The sequence below is a fragment of the Procambarus clarkii genome, chromosome 94 (genome assembly GCF_040958095.1).
Source record: "Procambarus clarkii isolate CNS0578487 chromosome 94, FALCON_Pclarkii_2.0, whole genome shotgun sequence".
NCBI classification, from domain to species: Eukaryota; Metazoa; Arthropoda; class Malacostraca; order Decapoda; family Cambaridae; genus Procambarus; species Procambarus clarkii.
Window position 1 is genome coordinate 2,397,968 of NC_091243.1, and position 15,270 is coordinate 2,413,237.

General features: G+C 43.1%; 1 protein-coding gene across 1 annotated transcript in view; it reads left to right on the forward strand.

The window, feature by feature from the left end:
* Positions 1-14,772: 14,772 nt before the first annotated feature.
* LOC138359961 (uncharacterized) overlaps positions 14,773-15,270 on the forward strand; it is a 31,765-nt gene continuing 31,267 nt past the window's right edge. Inside the window, exon 1 of the mRNA XM_069319837.1 lies at positions 14,773-14,935. Within this exon, the coding sequence (XP_069175938.1) occupies positions 14,773-14,935 (163 nt within the window). The remainder of the gene's footprint in view (positions 14,936-15,270) is intronic.

Here is a 15,270-nt window from a genome sequence, read left to right on the forward strand (position 1 = left end):
CACGAATTTTCTCAATCTTTCGTACATTACGCTTCACTGTTGGAGGTAAATCAAAAATCACTTCTCCAAAATTCATTTTTATTTCTAGTCTGACGCGACACGGGCGCGTTTCGTAAAACTTATTACATTTTCAAAGACTTCACAAATACACAACTGATTAGAACTTACGTATCTCTGCTATTATATCTACATTTGAGTGAGGTGGGAGGGATGATGTGGCATATAGTGATGTGGCATTAACACAAGACAGAACATGAGGGGATATTAATAGGGTATTAAAAGTATCAACACAAGACAGAACAGAAACAATGGGTATTGAATAGAAGTGTTTGTAGAAAGCCTATTGGTCCATATTTCTTGATGCTTCTATATTGGAGCGGAGTCTTGAGGTGGGTAGAATATAGTTGTGCAATAATTGGCTGTTGATTGCTGGTGTTGACTTCTTGATGTGTAGTGCCTCGCAAACGTCAAGCCGCCTGCTATCGCTGTATCTATCGATGATTTCTGTGTTGTTTACTAGGATTTCTCTGGCGATGGTTTGGTTATGGGAAGAGATTATATGTTCCTTAATGGAGCCCTGTTGCTTATGCATCGTTAAACGCCTAGAAAGAGATGTTGTTGTCTTGCCTATATACTGGGTTTTTTGGAGCTTACAGTCCCCAAGTGGGCATTTGAAGGCATAGACGACGTTAGTCTCTTTTAAAGCGTTCTGTTTTGTGTCTGGAGAGTTTCTCATGAGTAGGCTGGCCGTTTTTCTGGTTTTATAGTAAATCGTCAGTTGTATCCTCTGATTTTTGTCTGTAGGGATAACGTTCCTATTAACAATATCTTTCAGGACCCTTTCCTCCGTTTTATGAGCTGTGGAAAAGAAGTTCCTGTAAAATAGTCTAATAGGGGGTATAGGTGTTGTGTTGTCTCTTCAGAGGTTGCATGGCTTTTCACTTTCCTTCTTATGATGTCTTCGATGAAACCATTGGAGAAGCCGTTATTGACTAGAACCTGCCTTACCCTACAGAGTTCTTCGTCGACTTGCTTCCATTCTGAGCTGTGGCTGAGAGCACGGTCGACGTATGCGTTAACAACACTCCTCTTGTACCTGTCAGGGCAGTCGCTGTTGGCATTTAGGCACATTTCTATGTTTGTTTCCTTAGTGTAGACTGCAGTGTGGAAACCTCCGCCCTTTTCCATGACTGTTACATCTAGAAAAGGCAGCTTCCCATCCTTTTCCGTCTCGTAAGTGAAACGCAGCACGGAACTCTGCTCAAATGCCTCCTTCAGCTCCTGCAGATGTCTGACATCAGGTACCTGTGTAAAAATGTCGTCAACATACCTGCAGTATATGGCCGGTTTCAAGTTCATGTCGACTAAGACTTTTTGCTCGATGGTACCCATGTAGAAGTTTGCAAACAGGACACCTAGGGGAGAACCCATGGCGACCCCATCTACTTGCTTATACATGTTCCCATCCGGGCTCAAGAAGGGTGCCTCTTTAGTACAAGCTTGGAGTAGTTTCCTCAGAATACTTTCTGGCATGTCAAGAGGAGTACAGGCTGGATCACGATACACTCTGTCGGCTATCATTCCGATTGTCTCGTCCACAGGTACGTTGGTAAACAGCGATTCTACGTCCAACGAGGCTCTTATCCCTGTGGCCCGTGTGCCCCGCAGTAAGTCCACAAATTCCTTTGGAGACTTCAGGCTGAAGGCGCAAGGAACATAAGGAGTCAGCAGGCCGTTGAGTCGCTTCGCCAGTCTGTACGTGGGTGTGGGTATCTGGCTAATGATTGGCCGAAGTGGGTTTCCAGGCTTGTGCGTCTTGACATTTCCATACGCATATCCAGGTTTATATTCCCCAATGATCTTTGGCAGGTGGAGTCCGGATTTCTTGGCGTTCACAGTTTCGATCAGTTTGTTGACCTTTGCTTTTAATTCGGCTGTAGTGTCCTTCGTTACCCTTTGGAACTTAGTTTGGTCAGAGAGTATGATGTTCATTTTCGCCAGATATTCGTCTTTTTTAAGAATGACATATATTGGCGACTTGTCACCTCTCCTGACAACTATCTCCTTGTTCTCACGAAGGCTTTTAGCTGCCGCTTTAAGCTCGGGGGACAGTATGGTGCTTCTGTAGTTGCCTCGATTCTTTCCTCCTTCTGCAATAAGTTCTGCTTGTAAGGTATCTTTGGTAGTGACCTTCTTTTGTGTCTCGAGGTCGAATATGTCGTCCAACAGAATTTCCAACTCTACTTTCCGGGCCATTTCACTCGGTCTGGACATAACATGACAGTTTATGCCCAGGTTTAGGAGAGTGACTTGGTCCTCAGTGAGGTTAATTCCTGCAAGGTTCAGGAAGCCATCTCTTGGTCGTGGAATTGCCATAGGTCCTCCATATAATGTTGTTAGTTTCTTGATAATCCTTGTTTCAGTGCTGAGGTGATGTTGGTTTGTGAGGATGTCGAGGTGTTGTTCAATGCGGGTACGGATACTATTGTCGATGTTGCTATTTCTCCACTCGTTTGTAGCATGAAGTAGTTGCGTTTTGTTGTCTTTGATTTCATTCTCTGCCTTGTATATCTGATCACGAATCAGATCCTGGCGATATTTTATCGTGAAGGCTTGATTCCTTGCTGCTGGGTCGTGCACTTTAATATTAGTATATTTTGGTAGCAGTCTTTCCTGTAGACATATATTATTAAATATGACCGAAAAAGTAAGATTAATAATTCTAACACGAATTTTCTCAATCTTTCGTACATTACGCTTCACTGTTGGAGGTAAATCAAAAATCACTTCTCCAAAATTCATTTTTATTTCTAGTCTGACGCGACACGGGCGCGTTTCGTAAAACTTATTACATTTTCAAAGACTTCACAAATACACAACTGATTAGAACTTACGTATCTCTGCTATTATATCTACATTTGAGTGAGGTGGGAGGGATGATGTGGCATATAGTGATGTGGCATTAACACAAGACAGAACATGAGGGGATATTAATAGGGTATTAAAAGTATCAACACAAGACAGAACAGAAACAATGGGTATTGAATAGAAGTGTTTGTAGAAAGCCTATTGGTCCATATTTCTTGATGCTTCTATATTGGAGCGGAGTCTTGAGGTGGGTAGAATATAGTTGTGCAATAATTGGCTGTTGATTGCTGGTGTTGACTTCTTGATGTGTAGTGCCTCGCAAACGTCAAGCCGCCTGCTATCGCTGTATCTATCGATGATTTCTGTGTTGTTTACTAGGATTTCTCTGGCGATGGTTTGGTTATGGGAAGAGATTATATGTTCCTTAATGGAGCCCTGTTGCTTATGCATCGTTAAACGCCTAGAAAGAGATGTTGTTGTCTTGCCTATATACTGGGTTTTTTGGAGCTTACAGTCCCCAAGTGGGCATTTGAAGGCATAGACGACGTTAGTCTCTTTTAAAGCGTTCTGTTTTGTGTCTGGAGAGTTTCTCATGAGTAGGCTGGCCGTTTTTCTGGTTTTATAGTAAATCGTCAGTTGTATCCTCTGATTTTTGTCTGTAGGGATAACTTTCCTATTAACAATATCTTTCAGGACCCTTTCCTCCGTTTTATGAGCTGTGGAAAAGAAGTTCCTGTAAAATAGTCTAATAGGGGGTATAGGTGTTGTGTTAGTTGTCTCTTCAGAGGTTGCATGGCTTTTCACTTTCCTTCTTATGATGTCTTCGATGAAACCATTGGAGAAGCCGTTATTGACTAGGACCTGCCTTACCCTACAGAGTTCTTCGTCGACTTGCTTCCATTCTGAGCTGTGGCTGAGAGCACGGTCGACGTATGCGTTAACAACACTCCTCTTGTACCTGTCAGGGCAGTCGCTGTTGGCATTTAGGCACATTCCTATGTTTGTTTCCTTAGTGTAGACTGCAGTGTGGAAACCTCCGCCCTTTTCCATGACTGTTACATCTAGAAAAGGCAGCTTCCCATCCTTTTCCGTCTCGTAAGTGAAACGCAGCACGGAACTCTGCTCAAATGCCTCCTTCAGCTCCTGCAGATGTCTGACATCAGGTACCTGTGTAAAAATGTCGTCAACATACCTGCAGTATATGGCCGGTTTCAAGTTCATGTCGACTAAGACTTTTTGCTCGATGGTACCCATGTAGAAGTTTGCAAACAGGACACCTAGGGGAGAACCCATGGCGACCCCATCTACTTGCTTATACATGTGCCCATCCGGGCTCATGTATACGACCCCATCGACCCCATCTACTTGGGGTCGATTTATATATATATATATATATGAGAAAAACGGCCAGCCTACTCATGAGAAACTCTCCAGACACAAAACAGAACGCTTTAAAAGAGACTAATGTCGTCTATGCCTTCAAATGCCCACTTGGGGACTGTAAGCTCCAAAAAACCCAGTATATAGGCAAGACAACAACATCTCTTTCTAGGCGTTTAACGATGCATAAGCAACAGGGCTCCATTAAGGAACATATAATCTCTTCCCATAACCAAACCATCGCCAGAGAAATCCTAGTAAACAACACAGAAATCATCGATAGATACAGCGATAGCAGGCGGCTTGACGTTTGCGAGGCACTACACATCAAGAAGTCAACACCAGCAATCAACAGCCAATTATTGCACAACTATATTCTACCCACCTCAAGACTCCGCTCCAATATAGAAGCATCAAGAAATATGGACCAATAGGCTTTCTACAAACACTTCTATTCAATACCCATTGTCTCTGTTCTGTCTTGTGTTGATACTTTTAATACCCTATTAATATCCCCTCCTGTTCTGTCTTGTGTTAATGCCACATCACCCTTCCCACCTCACTCAAATGTAGATATAAAATCAGAGATACGTTCTAATCAGTTGTGTATTTGTGAAGTCTTTGAAAATGTAATAAGTTTTACGAAACGCGCCCGTGTCGCGTCAGACTAGAAATAAAAATGAATTTTGGAGAAGTGATTTTTGGATTTACCTCCAACAGTGAAGCGTAATGTACGAAAGATTGAGAAAATTCGTGTTAGAATTATTAATCTTACTTTTTCGGTCATATTTAATAATATATATATATATTTATATATATATATATATATTTATATATATATATATTTATATATATATATTTATATATATATATTTATATATATATATATACACTCTGTCTCGGGAGAGCTCGGCTTGTTCTATAAATAATCATGCCTTGCTATGTGCCCTCATACACCATGCTAATCAGGCTTGTTATACTATAATTTTGATGGAAATTTGTTGCACATGTTCATAACTCGTTCAACAATATGCATATAATAATAATTATGTCATAATCAAAAGAGAAATAAACGTTTAATGCCTTACTTTTTAACGGAGCAGCAACTAATGTCTATAACCTTATTGGTATAGCTTATTTAAATTCAGTAAGGAAAATTCAACACACAAACTTTTGAACAACTTTACTCTCACTACCTCTTGTCCGAGTCACAACACCCCCAGCTGGTCTACAATATACATATATTCACTTATGCAAAAGCAATTACTAACTAAACAAATGTTTAAGGTAAAGTTAGCAAATTTGCTCTCATGTCGAGAATGAGCAGCATAAAAAACATAATTACAAACGGTATGCAGATAATATTTTGTGAAGCATAGCTTTGGTACAATGGTATTTATATTGCTGATGATGCTTTCAACCCGTCCATATGTCTGTGATGGAATGTGTATGTCTGTATGATGGAGTGTGTATGCTTGCATGATGGAGTGTGGGCGTCTGTATCATGGTGGGGGTGTGTTGGTATGATGAAGTGTGTATGTATGTATGATGAAGTGTGTATGTATGTATGATGGAATGAGTATGTATGTATGATGAAGTGTGTGTTTGTATGATGAAGTGTGTATGTCTGTATGATGGAATGAGTATGTATGTATGATGAAGTGTGTATGATGGAATGTGTGTGTCATTATGATGAAGTGTGTATGTCTGTGTGATGGTGTATGTCTGTGTGGAGTGTGTATGTCCGTATGATGGAGTGTGTATGTCTGTATGATGGAATGTGTATGTCTGTATGATGGTGTGTGTGTATGTCTGTGTGATGGAGTGTGTATGTCCGTATGATGGAGTGTGTATGTCCGTATGATGGAGTGTGTATGTCTGTATGATGGTGAGTGTATATCTCCATGATAGTGTCTGCATGAAGTAGTATGTCTGTATGATGGAGTGTGTGTGGCAGTAAGATTGAAGGGGAAGTATATCTATATGATGGAGTGTGTATGTCCGTATGATGTTGTGTATGTGTCTTCATAACGGAGTTTGTATGTCTGCATGATGGGGTGTGTTCTCAAAATGGTCGAAATATGCTGGCATAATATATCGAATAATGGTGTATATGTCTCCGTGATGCATGAGTGTGTATGTCTGTATGATGGAGTGTGTCTGTATGATGGAGTCTGTATGATGGAGAGTGTGTCTGTATGATGGAGAGTTTGTCTGTATGATGGAGTGTGTCTGTATGATGGAGAGTGTGTCTGTATGATGTAGAGTGTGTCTGTATGATGGAGAGTGTGTCTGTATGATGTAGAGTGTGTATGATGGAGTGTGTCTGTATGATGGAGAGTGTGTCTGTATGATGGAGAGTGTGTCTGTATGATGGAGAGTGTGTCTGTATGATGGAGAGTGTGTCTGTATGAGGGAGAGTGTGTCTGTATGATGGAGAGTGTGTCTGTATGATGGAGAGTGTGTCTGTATGATGGAGTGTGTGTCTGTATGATGGAGTGTGTGTCTGTATGACGGAGTGTGTGTCTGTATGACGGAGTGTGTGTCTGTATGATGGAGTGTGTCTGTATGATGGAGTGTGTCTGTATGATGGAGTGTGTCTGTATGATGGAGTGTGTCTGTATGATGGAGTGTGTCTGTATGATGGAGTGTGTCTGTATGATGGAGTGTGTCTGTATGATGGAGTGTGTCTGTATGATGGAGTGTGTCTGTATGATGGAGTGTGTCTGTATGATGGAGTGTGTCTGTATGATGGAGTGTGTCTGTATGATGGAGTGTGTCTGTATGATGGAGAGTGTGTCTGTATGATGGAGTGTGTGTCTGTATGATGGAGTGTGTGTCTGTATGATGGAGTGTGTGTCTGTATGATGGAGTGTGTGTCTGTATGATGGAGTGTGTGTCTGTATGATGGAGTGTGTGTCTGTATGATAGAGAGTGTGTCTGTATGATGGAGAGTGTGTCTGTATGATGGAGTGTGTGTCTGTATGGTGGAGAGTGTGTCTGTATGATGGAGAGTGTGTCTGTATGATGGAGTGTGTGTCTGTATGATGGTGTGTGTGTCTGTATGATGGAGTGTGTCTGTATGATGGAGAGTGTGTCTGTATGATGGAGAATGTGTCTGTATGATGGAGAGTGTGTCTGTATGATGGAGTGTGTCTGTATGATAGAGAGTGTGTCTGTATGATGGAGTGTGTGTGTATGATGGAGTGTGTCTGTATGATGCAGAGTGTGTCTGTATGATGGAGAGTATCTGAATGATGGAGTGTGTCTGTATGCTGGAGTGTGTCTGTATGATGGAGTGTGTGTCTGTATGATGGAGTGTGTGTCTGTATGATGGAGTGTGTGTCTGTATGATGGAGTGTGTGTCTGTATGATGGAGTGTGTCTGTATGATGGAGTGTGTCTGTATGATGGAGAGTGTGTCTGTATGATGTAGAGTTTGTATGATGGAGTGTGTCTGTATGATGGAGTGTGTCTGTATGATGGAGAGTGTGTCTGTATGATGGAGAGTGTGTCTGTATGATGTAGTTTGTATGATGGAGTGTGTCTGTATGATGGAGTGTGTCTGTATGATGGAGTGTCTGTATGATGGAGAGTGTGTCTGTATGATGGAGAGTGTGTATGATGGAGAATGTGTCTGTATGATGGAGAGTGTGTCTGTATGATGGAGAGTGTGTCTGTATGATGGAGTGTGTGTCTGTATGATGGAGTGTGTCTGTATGATAGAGAGTGTGTCTGTATGATGGAGTGTGTCTGTATGATGGAGAGTATCTGAATGATGGAGTGTGTCTGTATGCTGGAGTGTGTATGTTTGATGGAGTGTGTCTGTATGATGGAGTGTGTGTCTGTATGATGGAGTGTGTGTCTGTATGATGGAGTGTGTCTGTATGATGGAGTGTGTCTGTATGATGGAGAGTGTGTCTGTATGATGGAGAGTGTGTCTGTATGATGTAGAGTTTGTATGATGGAGTGTGTCTGTATGATGGAGTGTGTCTGTATGATGGAGAGTGTCTGTATGATGGAGAGTGTGTCTGTATGATGTAGAGTTTGTATGATGGAGTGTGTCTGTACGATGGAGTGTGTCTGTATGATGGAGTGTCTGTATGATGGAGAGTGTGTCTGTATGATGGAGAGTGTGTCTGTATGATGTAGAGTTTGTATGATGGAGTGTGTCTGTATGATGGAGTGTGTCTGTATGATGGAGTGTCTGTATGATGGAGAGTGTGTCTTTATGATGGAGAGTGTGTCTGTATGATGGAGAGTGTGTCTGTATGATGGAGAGTGTGTCTGTATGATGGAGAGTGTGTCTGTATGATGGAGAGTGTGTCTGTATGATGGAGAGTGTGTCTGTATGATGGAGAGTGTGTCTGTATGATGTAGAGTTTGTATGATGGAGTGTGTCTGTATGATGGAGTGTCTGTATGATGGAGAGTGTGTCTGTATGATGGAGAGTGTGTCTGTATGATGGAGAGTGTGTCTGTATGATGGAGAGTGTGTCTGTATGATGGAGAGTGTGTCTGTATGATGGAGTGTGTGTCTGTATGATGGAGTGTGTCTGTATGATGGAGTGTGTCTGTATGATGGAGTGTGTCTGTATGATGGAGTGTGTCTGTATGATGGAGTGTGTCTGTATGATGGAGTGTGTCTGTATGATGGAGAGTGTGTCTGTATGATGGAGAATGTGTCTGTATGATGGAGAGTGTGTCTGTATGATGGAGTGTGTGTCTGTATGATGGAGAGTGTGTCTGTATGATGGAGAATGTGTCTGTATGATGGAGAGTGTGTCTGTATGATGGAGTGTGTGTCTGTATGATAGAGAGTGTGTCTGTATGATGGAGAGTGTGTCTGTATGATGGAGAGTGTGTCTGTATGATGGAGTGTGTGTCTGTATGGTGGAGAGTGTGTCTGTATGATGGAGAGTGTGTCTGTATGATGGAGTGTGTGTCTGTATGATGGAGTGTGTCTGTATGATGGAGAGTGTGTCTGTATGATGGAGAATGTGTCTGTATGATGGAGAGTGTGTCTGTATGATGGAGAGTGTGTCTGTATGATGGAGTGTGTCTGTATGATAGAGAGTGTGTCTGTATGATGGAGTGTGTGTGTATGATGGAGTGTGTCTGTATGATGCAGTGTGTGTCTGTATGATGGAGTGTGTCTGTATGATGGAGAGTATCTGAATGATGGAGTGTGTCTGTATGCTGGAGTGTGTATGTTTGATGGAGTGTGTCTGTATGATGGAGTGTGTGTCTGTATGATGGAGTGTGTGTCTGTATGATGGAGTGTGTCTGTATGATGGAGTGTGTCTGTATGATGGAGAGTGTGTCTGTATGATGGAGAGTGTGTCTGTATGATGTAGAGTTTGTATGATGGAGTGTGTCTGTATGATGGAGTGTGTCTGTATGATGGAGAGTGTCTGTATGATGGAGAGTGTGTCTGTATGATGTAGAGTTTGTATGATGGAGTGTGTCTGTACGATGGAGTGTGTCTGTATGATGGAGTGTCTGTATGATGGAGAGTGTGTCTGTATGATGGAGAGTGTGTCTGTATGATGTAGAGTTTGTATGATGGAGTGTGTCTGTATGATGGAGTGTGTCTGTATGATGGAGTGTCTGTATGATGGAGAGTGTGTCTTTATGATGGAGAGTGTGTCTGTATGATGGAGAGTGTGTCTGTATGATGGAGAGTGTGTCTGTATGATGGAGAGTGTGTCTGTATGATGGAGAGTGTGTCTGTATGATGGAGAGTGTGTCTGTATGATGGAGAGTGTGTCTGTATGATGTAGAGTTTGTATGATGGAGTGTGTCTGTATGGAGTGTCTGTATGATGGAGAGTGTGTCTGTATGATGGAGAGTGTGTCTGTATGATGGAGAGTGTGTCTGTATGATGGAGAGTGTGTCTGTATGATGGAGAGTGTGTCTGTATGATGGAGTGTGTGTCTGTATGATGGAGTGTGTCTGTATGATGGAGTGTGTCTGTATGATGGAGTGTGTCTGTATGATGGAGTGTGTCTGTATGATGGAGTGTGTCTGTATGATGGAGTGTGTCTGTATGATGGAGTGTGTCTGTATGATGGAGAGTGTGTCTGTATGATGGAGAATGTGTCTGTATGATGGAGAGTGTGTCTGTATGATGGAGTGTGTGTCTGTATGATGGAGAGTGTGTCTGTATGATGGAGAATGTGTCTGTATGATGGAGAGTGTGTCTGTATGATGGAGTGTGTGTCTGTATGATAGAGAGTGTGTCTGTATGATGGAGAGAGTGTCTGTATGATGGAGAGTGTGTCTGTATGATGGAGTGTGTGTCTGTATGGTGGAGAGTGTGTCTGTATGATGGAGAGTGTGTCTGTATGATGGAGTGTGTGTCTGTATGATGGAGTGTGTCTGTATGATGGAGAGTGTGTCTGTATGATGGAGAATGTGTCTGTATGATGGAGAGTGTGTCTGTATGATGGAGAGTGTGTCTGTATGATGGAGTGTGTCTGTATGATAGAGAGTGTGTCTGTATGATGGAGTGTGTGTGTATGATGGAGTGTGTCTGTATGATGCAGTGTGTGTCTGTATGATGGAGTGTGTCTGTATGATGGAGAGTATCTGAATGATGGAGTGTGTCTGTATGCTGGAGTGTGTATGTTTGATGGAGTGTGTCTGTATGATGGAGTGTGTGTCTGTATGATGGAGTGTGTGTCTGTATGATGGAGTGTGTCTGTATGATGGAGAGTATCTGAATGATGGAGTGTGTCTGTATGCTGGAGTGTGTCTGTATGCTGGAGTGTGTCTGTATGATGGAGTGTGTCTGTATGATGGAGAGTGTGTCTGTATGATGGAGAGTGTGTCTGTATGATGTAGAGTTTGTATGATGGAGTGTGTCTGTATGATGGAGTGTGTATGATGGAGTGTCTGTATGATGGAGAGTGTGTCTGTATGATGGAGAGTGTGTCTGTATGATGGAGAGTGTGTCTGTATGATGGAGAGTGTGTCTGTATGATGGAGAGTGTGTCTGTATGATGTAGAGTTTGTATGATGGAGTGTGTCTGTATGATGGAGTGTGTATGATGGAGTGTCTGTATGATGGAGAGTGTGTCTGTATGATGGAGAGTGTGTCTGTATGATGGAGTGTGTCTGTATGATGGAGAGTGTGTCTGTATGATGGAGAGTGTGTCTGTATGATGGAGTGTGTGTCTGTATGATGGAGTGTGTCTGTATGATGGACTGTGTCTGTATGATGGAGTGTGTGTCTGTATGATGGAGTGTGTCTGTATGATGGAGTGTGTCTGTATGATGGAGTGTGTCTGTATGATGGAGTGTGTCTGTATGATGGAGTGTGTCTGTATTATGGAGTGTGTCTGTATTATGGAGTGTGTCTGTATGATGAAGTGTGTCTGTATGATGGAGTGTGTCTGTATGATGGAGTGTGTCTGTATGATGGAATGTGTCTGTATGATGGAGTGTGTCTGTATGATGGAGTGTGTCTGTATGATGGAGTGTGTCTGTATGATGGAGTGTGTCTGTATGATGGAGTGTGTCTGTATGATGGAGTGTGTCTGTATGATGGAGTGTGTCTGTATGATGCAGTGTGTGTCTGTATGATGGAGTGTGTCTGTATGATGGAGAGTATCTGAATGATGGAGTGTGTCTGTATGCTGGAGTGTGTCTGTATGCTGGAGTGTGTATGTTTGATGGAGTGTGTCTGTATGCTGGAGTGTGTATGTTTGATGGAGTGTGTCTGTATGATGGAGTTTGTCTGTATGATGGAGTGTGTCTGTATGATGAAGTGTCTGTATGATAGTGTGTCTGTATGATGGAGTGTGTCTGTATGATGGAGAATGTGTCTGTATGATGGAGAGTGTGTCTGTATGATGGAGTGTGTGTCTGTATGATGGAGTGTGTCTGTATGATAGAGAGTGTGTCTGTATGATGGAGTGTGTGTGTATGATGGAGTGTGTCTGTATGATGCAGTGTGTGTCTGTATGATGGAGTGTGTCTGTATGATGGAGTGTGTCTGTATGATGGAGTGTGTCTGTATGATGGAGAGTATCTGAATGATGGAATGTGTCTGTATGCTGGAGTGTGTATGTTTGATGGAGTGTGTCTGTATGATGGAGTGTGTGTCTGTATGATGGAGTGTGTCTGTATGATGGAGAGTATCTGAATGATGGAGTGTGTCTGTATGCTGGAGTGTGTCTGTATGCTGGAGTGTGTCTGTATGATAGAGTGTGTGTGTATGATGGAGTGTGTGTGTATGATGGAGTGTGTGTGTATGATGGAGTGTGTCTGTATGATGGAGTGTGTGTCTGTATGATGGAGAGTATCTGAATGATGGAGTGTGTCTGTATGCTGGAGTGTGTATGTTTGATGGAGTGTGTCTGTATGATGGAGTGTGTCTGTATGATGGAGTGTGTCTGTATGATGGAGTGTGTCTGTATGATAGTGTGTCTGTATGATGGAGTGTGTCTGTATGATGGAGTGTGTCTGTATGATGGAGTGTGTCTGTATGATGGAGTGTGTCTGTATGATGGAGTGTGTCTGCATGATGGAGTGTGTCTGTATGCTGGAGTGTGTTTGCATGATGGAGTGTGTCTGTATGATGGAGTGTGTCTGTATGATGGAGTGTGTGTCTGTATGATGGAGTGTGTCTGTATGATGGAGTGTGTCTGTATGATGGAGTGTGTCTGTATGATGGAGTGTGTCTGTATGATGGAGTGTGTCTGTATGATGGAGTGTGTCTGTATGATGGAGTGTGTCTGTATGATGGAGTGTGTCTGTATGATGGAGTGTGTCTGTATGATGGAGTGTGTGTCTGTATGATGGAGTGTGTCTGTATGATGGAGTGTGTCTGTATGATGGAGTGTGTCTGTATTATGGAGTGTGTCTGTATTATGGAGTGTGTCTGTATGATGAAGTGTGTCTGTATGATGGAGTGTGTCTGTATGATGCAGTGTGTGTCTGTATGATGGAGTGTGTCTGTATGATGGAGAGTATCTGAATGATGGAGTGTGTCTGTATGCTGGAGTGTGTCTGTATGCTGGAGTGTGTATGTTTGATGGAGTGTGTCTGTATGCTGGAGTGTGTATGTTTGATGGAGTGTGTCTGTATGATGGAGTTTGTCTGTATGATGGAGTGTGTCTGTATGATGAAGTGTGTCTGTATGATGGAGTGTGTCTGTATGATGAAGTGTGTCAGTATGATAGTGTGTCTGTATGATGGAGTGTGTCTGTATGATGGAGTGTGTCTGTATGATGGAGTGTGTCTGCATGATGGAGTGTGTCTGTATGCTGGAGTGTGTTTGCATGATGGAGTGTGTCTGTATGATGGAGTGTGTCTGTATGATGGAGTGTGTCTGTATGATGGACTGTGTCTGTATGATGGACTGTGTCTGTATGATGGAGTGTGTGTCTGTATGATGGAGTGTGTCTGTATGATGGAGTGTGTCTGTATTATGGAGTGTGTCTGTATGATGGAGTGTGTCTGTATGATGGAGTGTGTCTGTATGATGGAGTGTGTCTGTATGATGGAGTGTGTCTGTATGATGGAGTGTGTCTGTATGATGGAGTGTGTCTGTATGATGGAGTGTGTCTGTATGATGGAGTGTGTCTGTATGATGGAGAGTATCAGAATGATGGAGTGTGTCTGTATGCTGGAGTGTGTCTGTATGCTGGAGTGTGTATGTTTGATGGAGTGTGTCTGTATGATGAAGTGTGTCTGTATGATGAAGTGTGTCTGTATGATAGTGTGTCTGTATGATGGAGTGTGTCTGTATGATGGAGTGTGTCTGTATTCTGGAGTGTGTTTGCATGATGGAGTGTGTCTGTATGATGAAGTATGGTGTATGCCCCAATAATGTAGTGTATGCTACATGATGGAGATTGTGTGCCCCGTGATGGAGTGTGTATGCCCCATAATGGAGAGTGTATGCCCCATGATGGATAGAGTATGCCCCATGGTGGAGAGTGTATGCCCCATGATGGATAGAGTATGTCCCATGGTGGAGAGTGTATGCCCCATGATGGATAGAGTATGCCCCATGGTGGAGAGTGTATGCCCCATGGTGGAGAGTGTATGCCCCATGGTGGAGAGTGTATGTCCCATGACAGAGAGTGTATGCCCATGGTGGAGAGTGTATGTCCCATAATGGAGAGTGTATGCCCCATGATGGAGAGTGAATGCCCATGGTGGAGAATGAATGCCCATGGTGGAGAGTGTATGCCTTACGGTGGAGAGTGTATGCCCATGATGGAGAGTGTATGCCCTTGATGGAGAGTTTATTCCCATGGTGGAGAGTGTATGCCCATGATGGAGAGTGTATGCCCATGGTGGGGAGTGTATGCTCCATGATGGAGAGTGTATGCCCATGATGGAGAGTGTATGCCCATGATGGAGAGTGTATGCCCCATGATGGAGAGTGTATGCCCCATGATGGAGAGTGCATGTGCATGATGGAGAGTGTATGCCCCATGATGGAGAGTGTATGCCCTATGATGGAGAGTGTATGCCCATGATGGAGAGTGTATGCCCATGATGGAGAGTGTATGCCCTATGATGGAGAGTGTATGCCCCATGATGGAGAGTGTATGCCCTATGATGGAGAGTGTATGCCCATGATGGAGCGTGTATGCCCCATGATGGAGAGTGTTTGCCCCATGATGGAGAATGTATGCCCCATGTTAAAGTGTTTGCCCCATGATGGAGAGTGTATGTCCCATGATGGAGTGTGTATACCCCATGATAAAGTGTATGCCCCATGATGTAGAGTGTATGCCCCATGATGTAGAGTGTATACCCCATGTTAAAGTGTTTGCCCCATGATGGAGAGTGTATGCCCCATGACGGAGTGTGTATACCCCATGTTAAAGTGTTTGCCCCATGATGGAGAGTGTATGCCCCATGATGGAGACAATGCCCCATGGTGGGTAACGTATACCCCATGGTGAAGAGTTTATTCCCCAAGATGGGTAGTGTATGTGTGGATGCTGGCGTGAGTATGATGAGTGTTAGGGCTCCACACTAACTGTGAGTCTCCTGTCCCC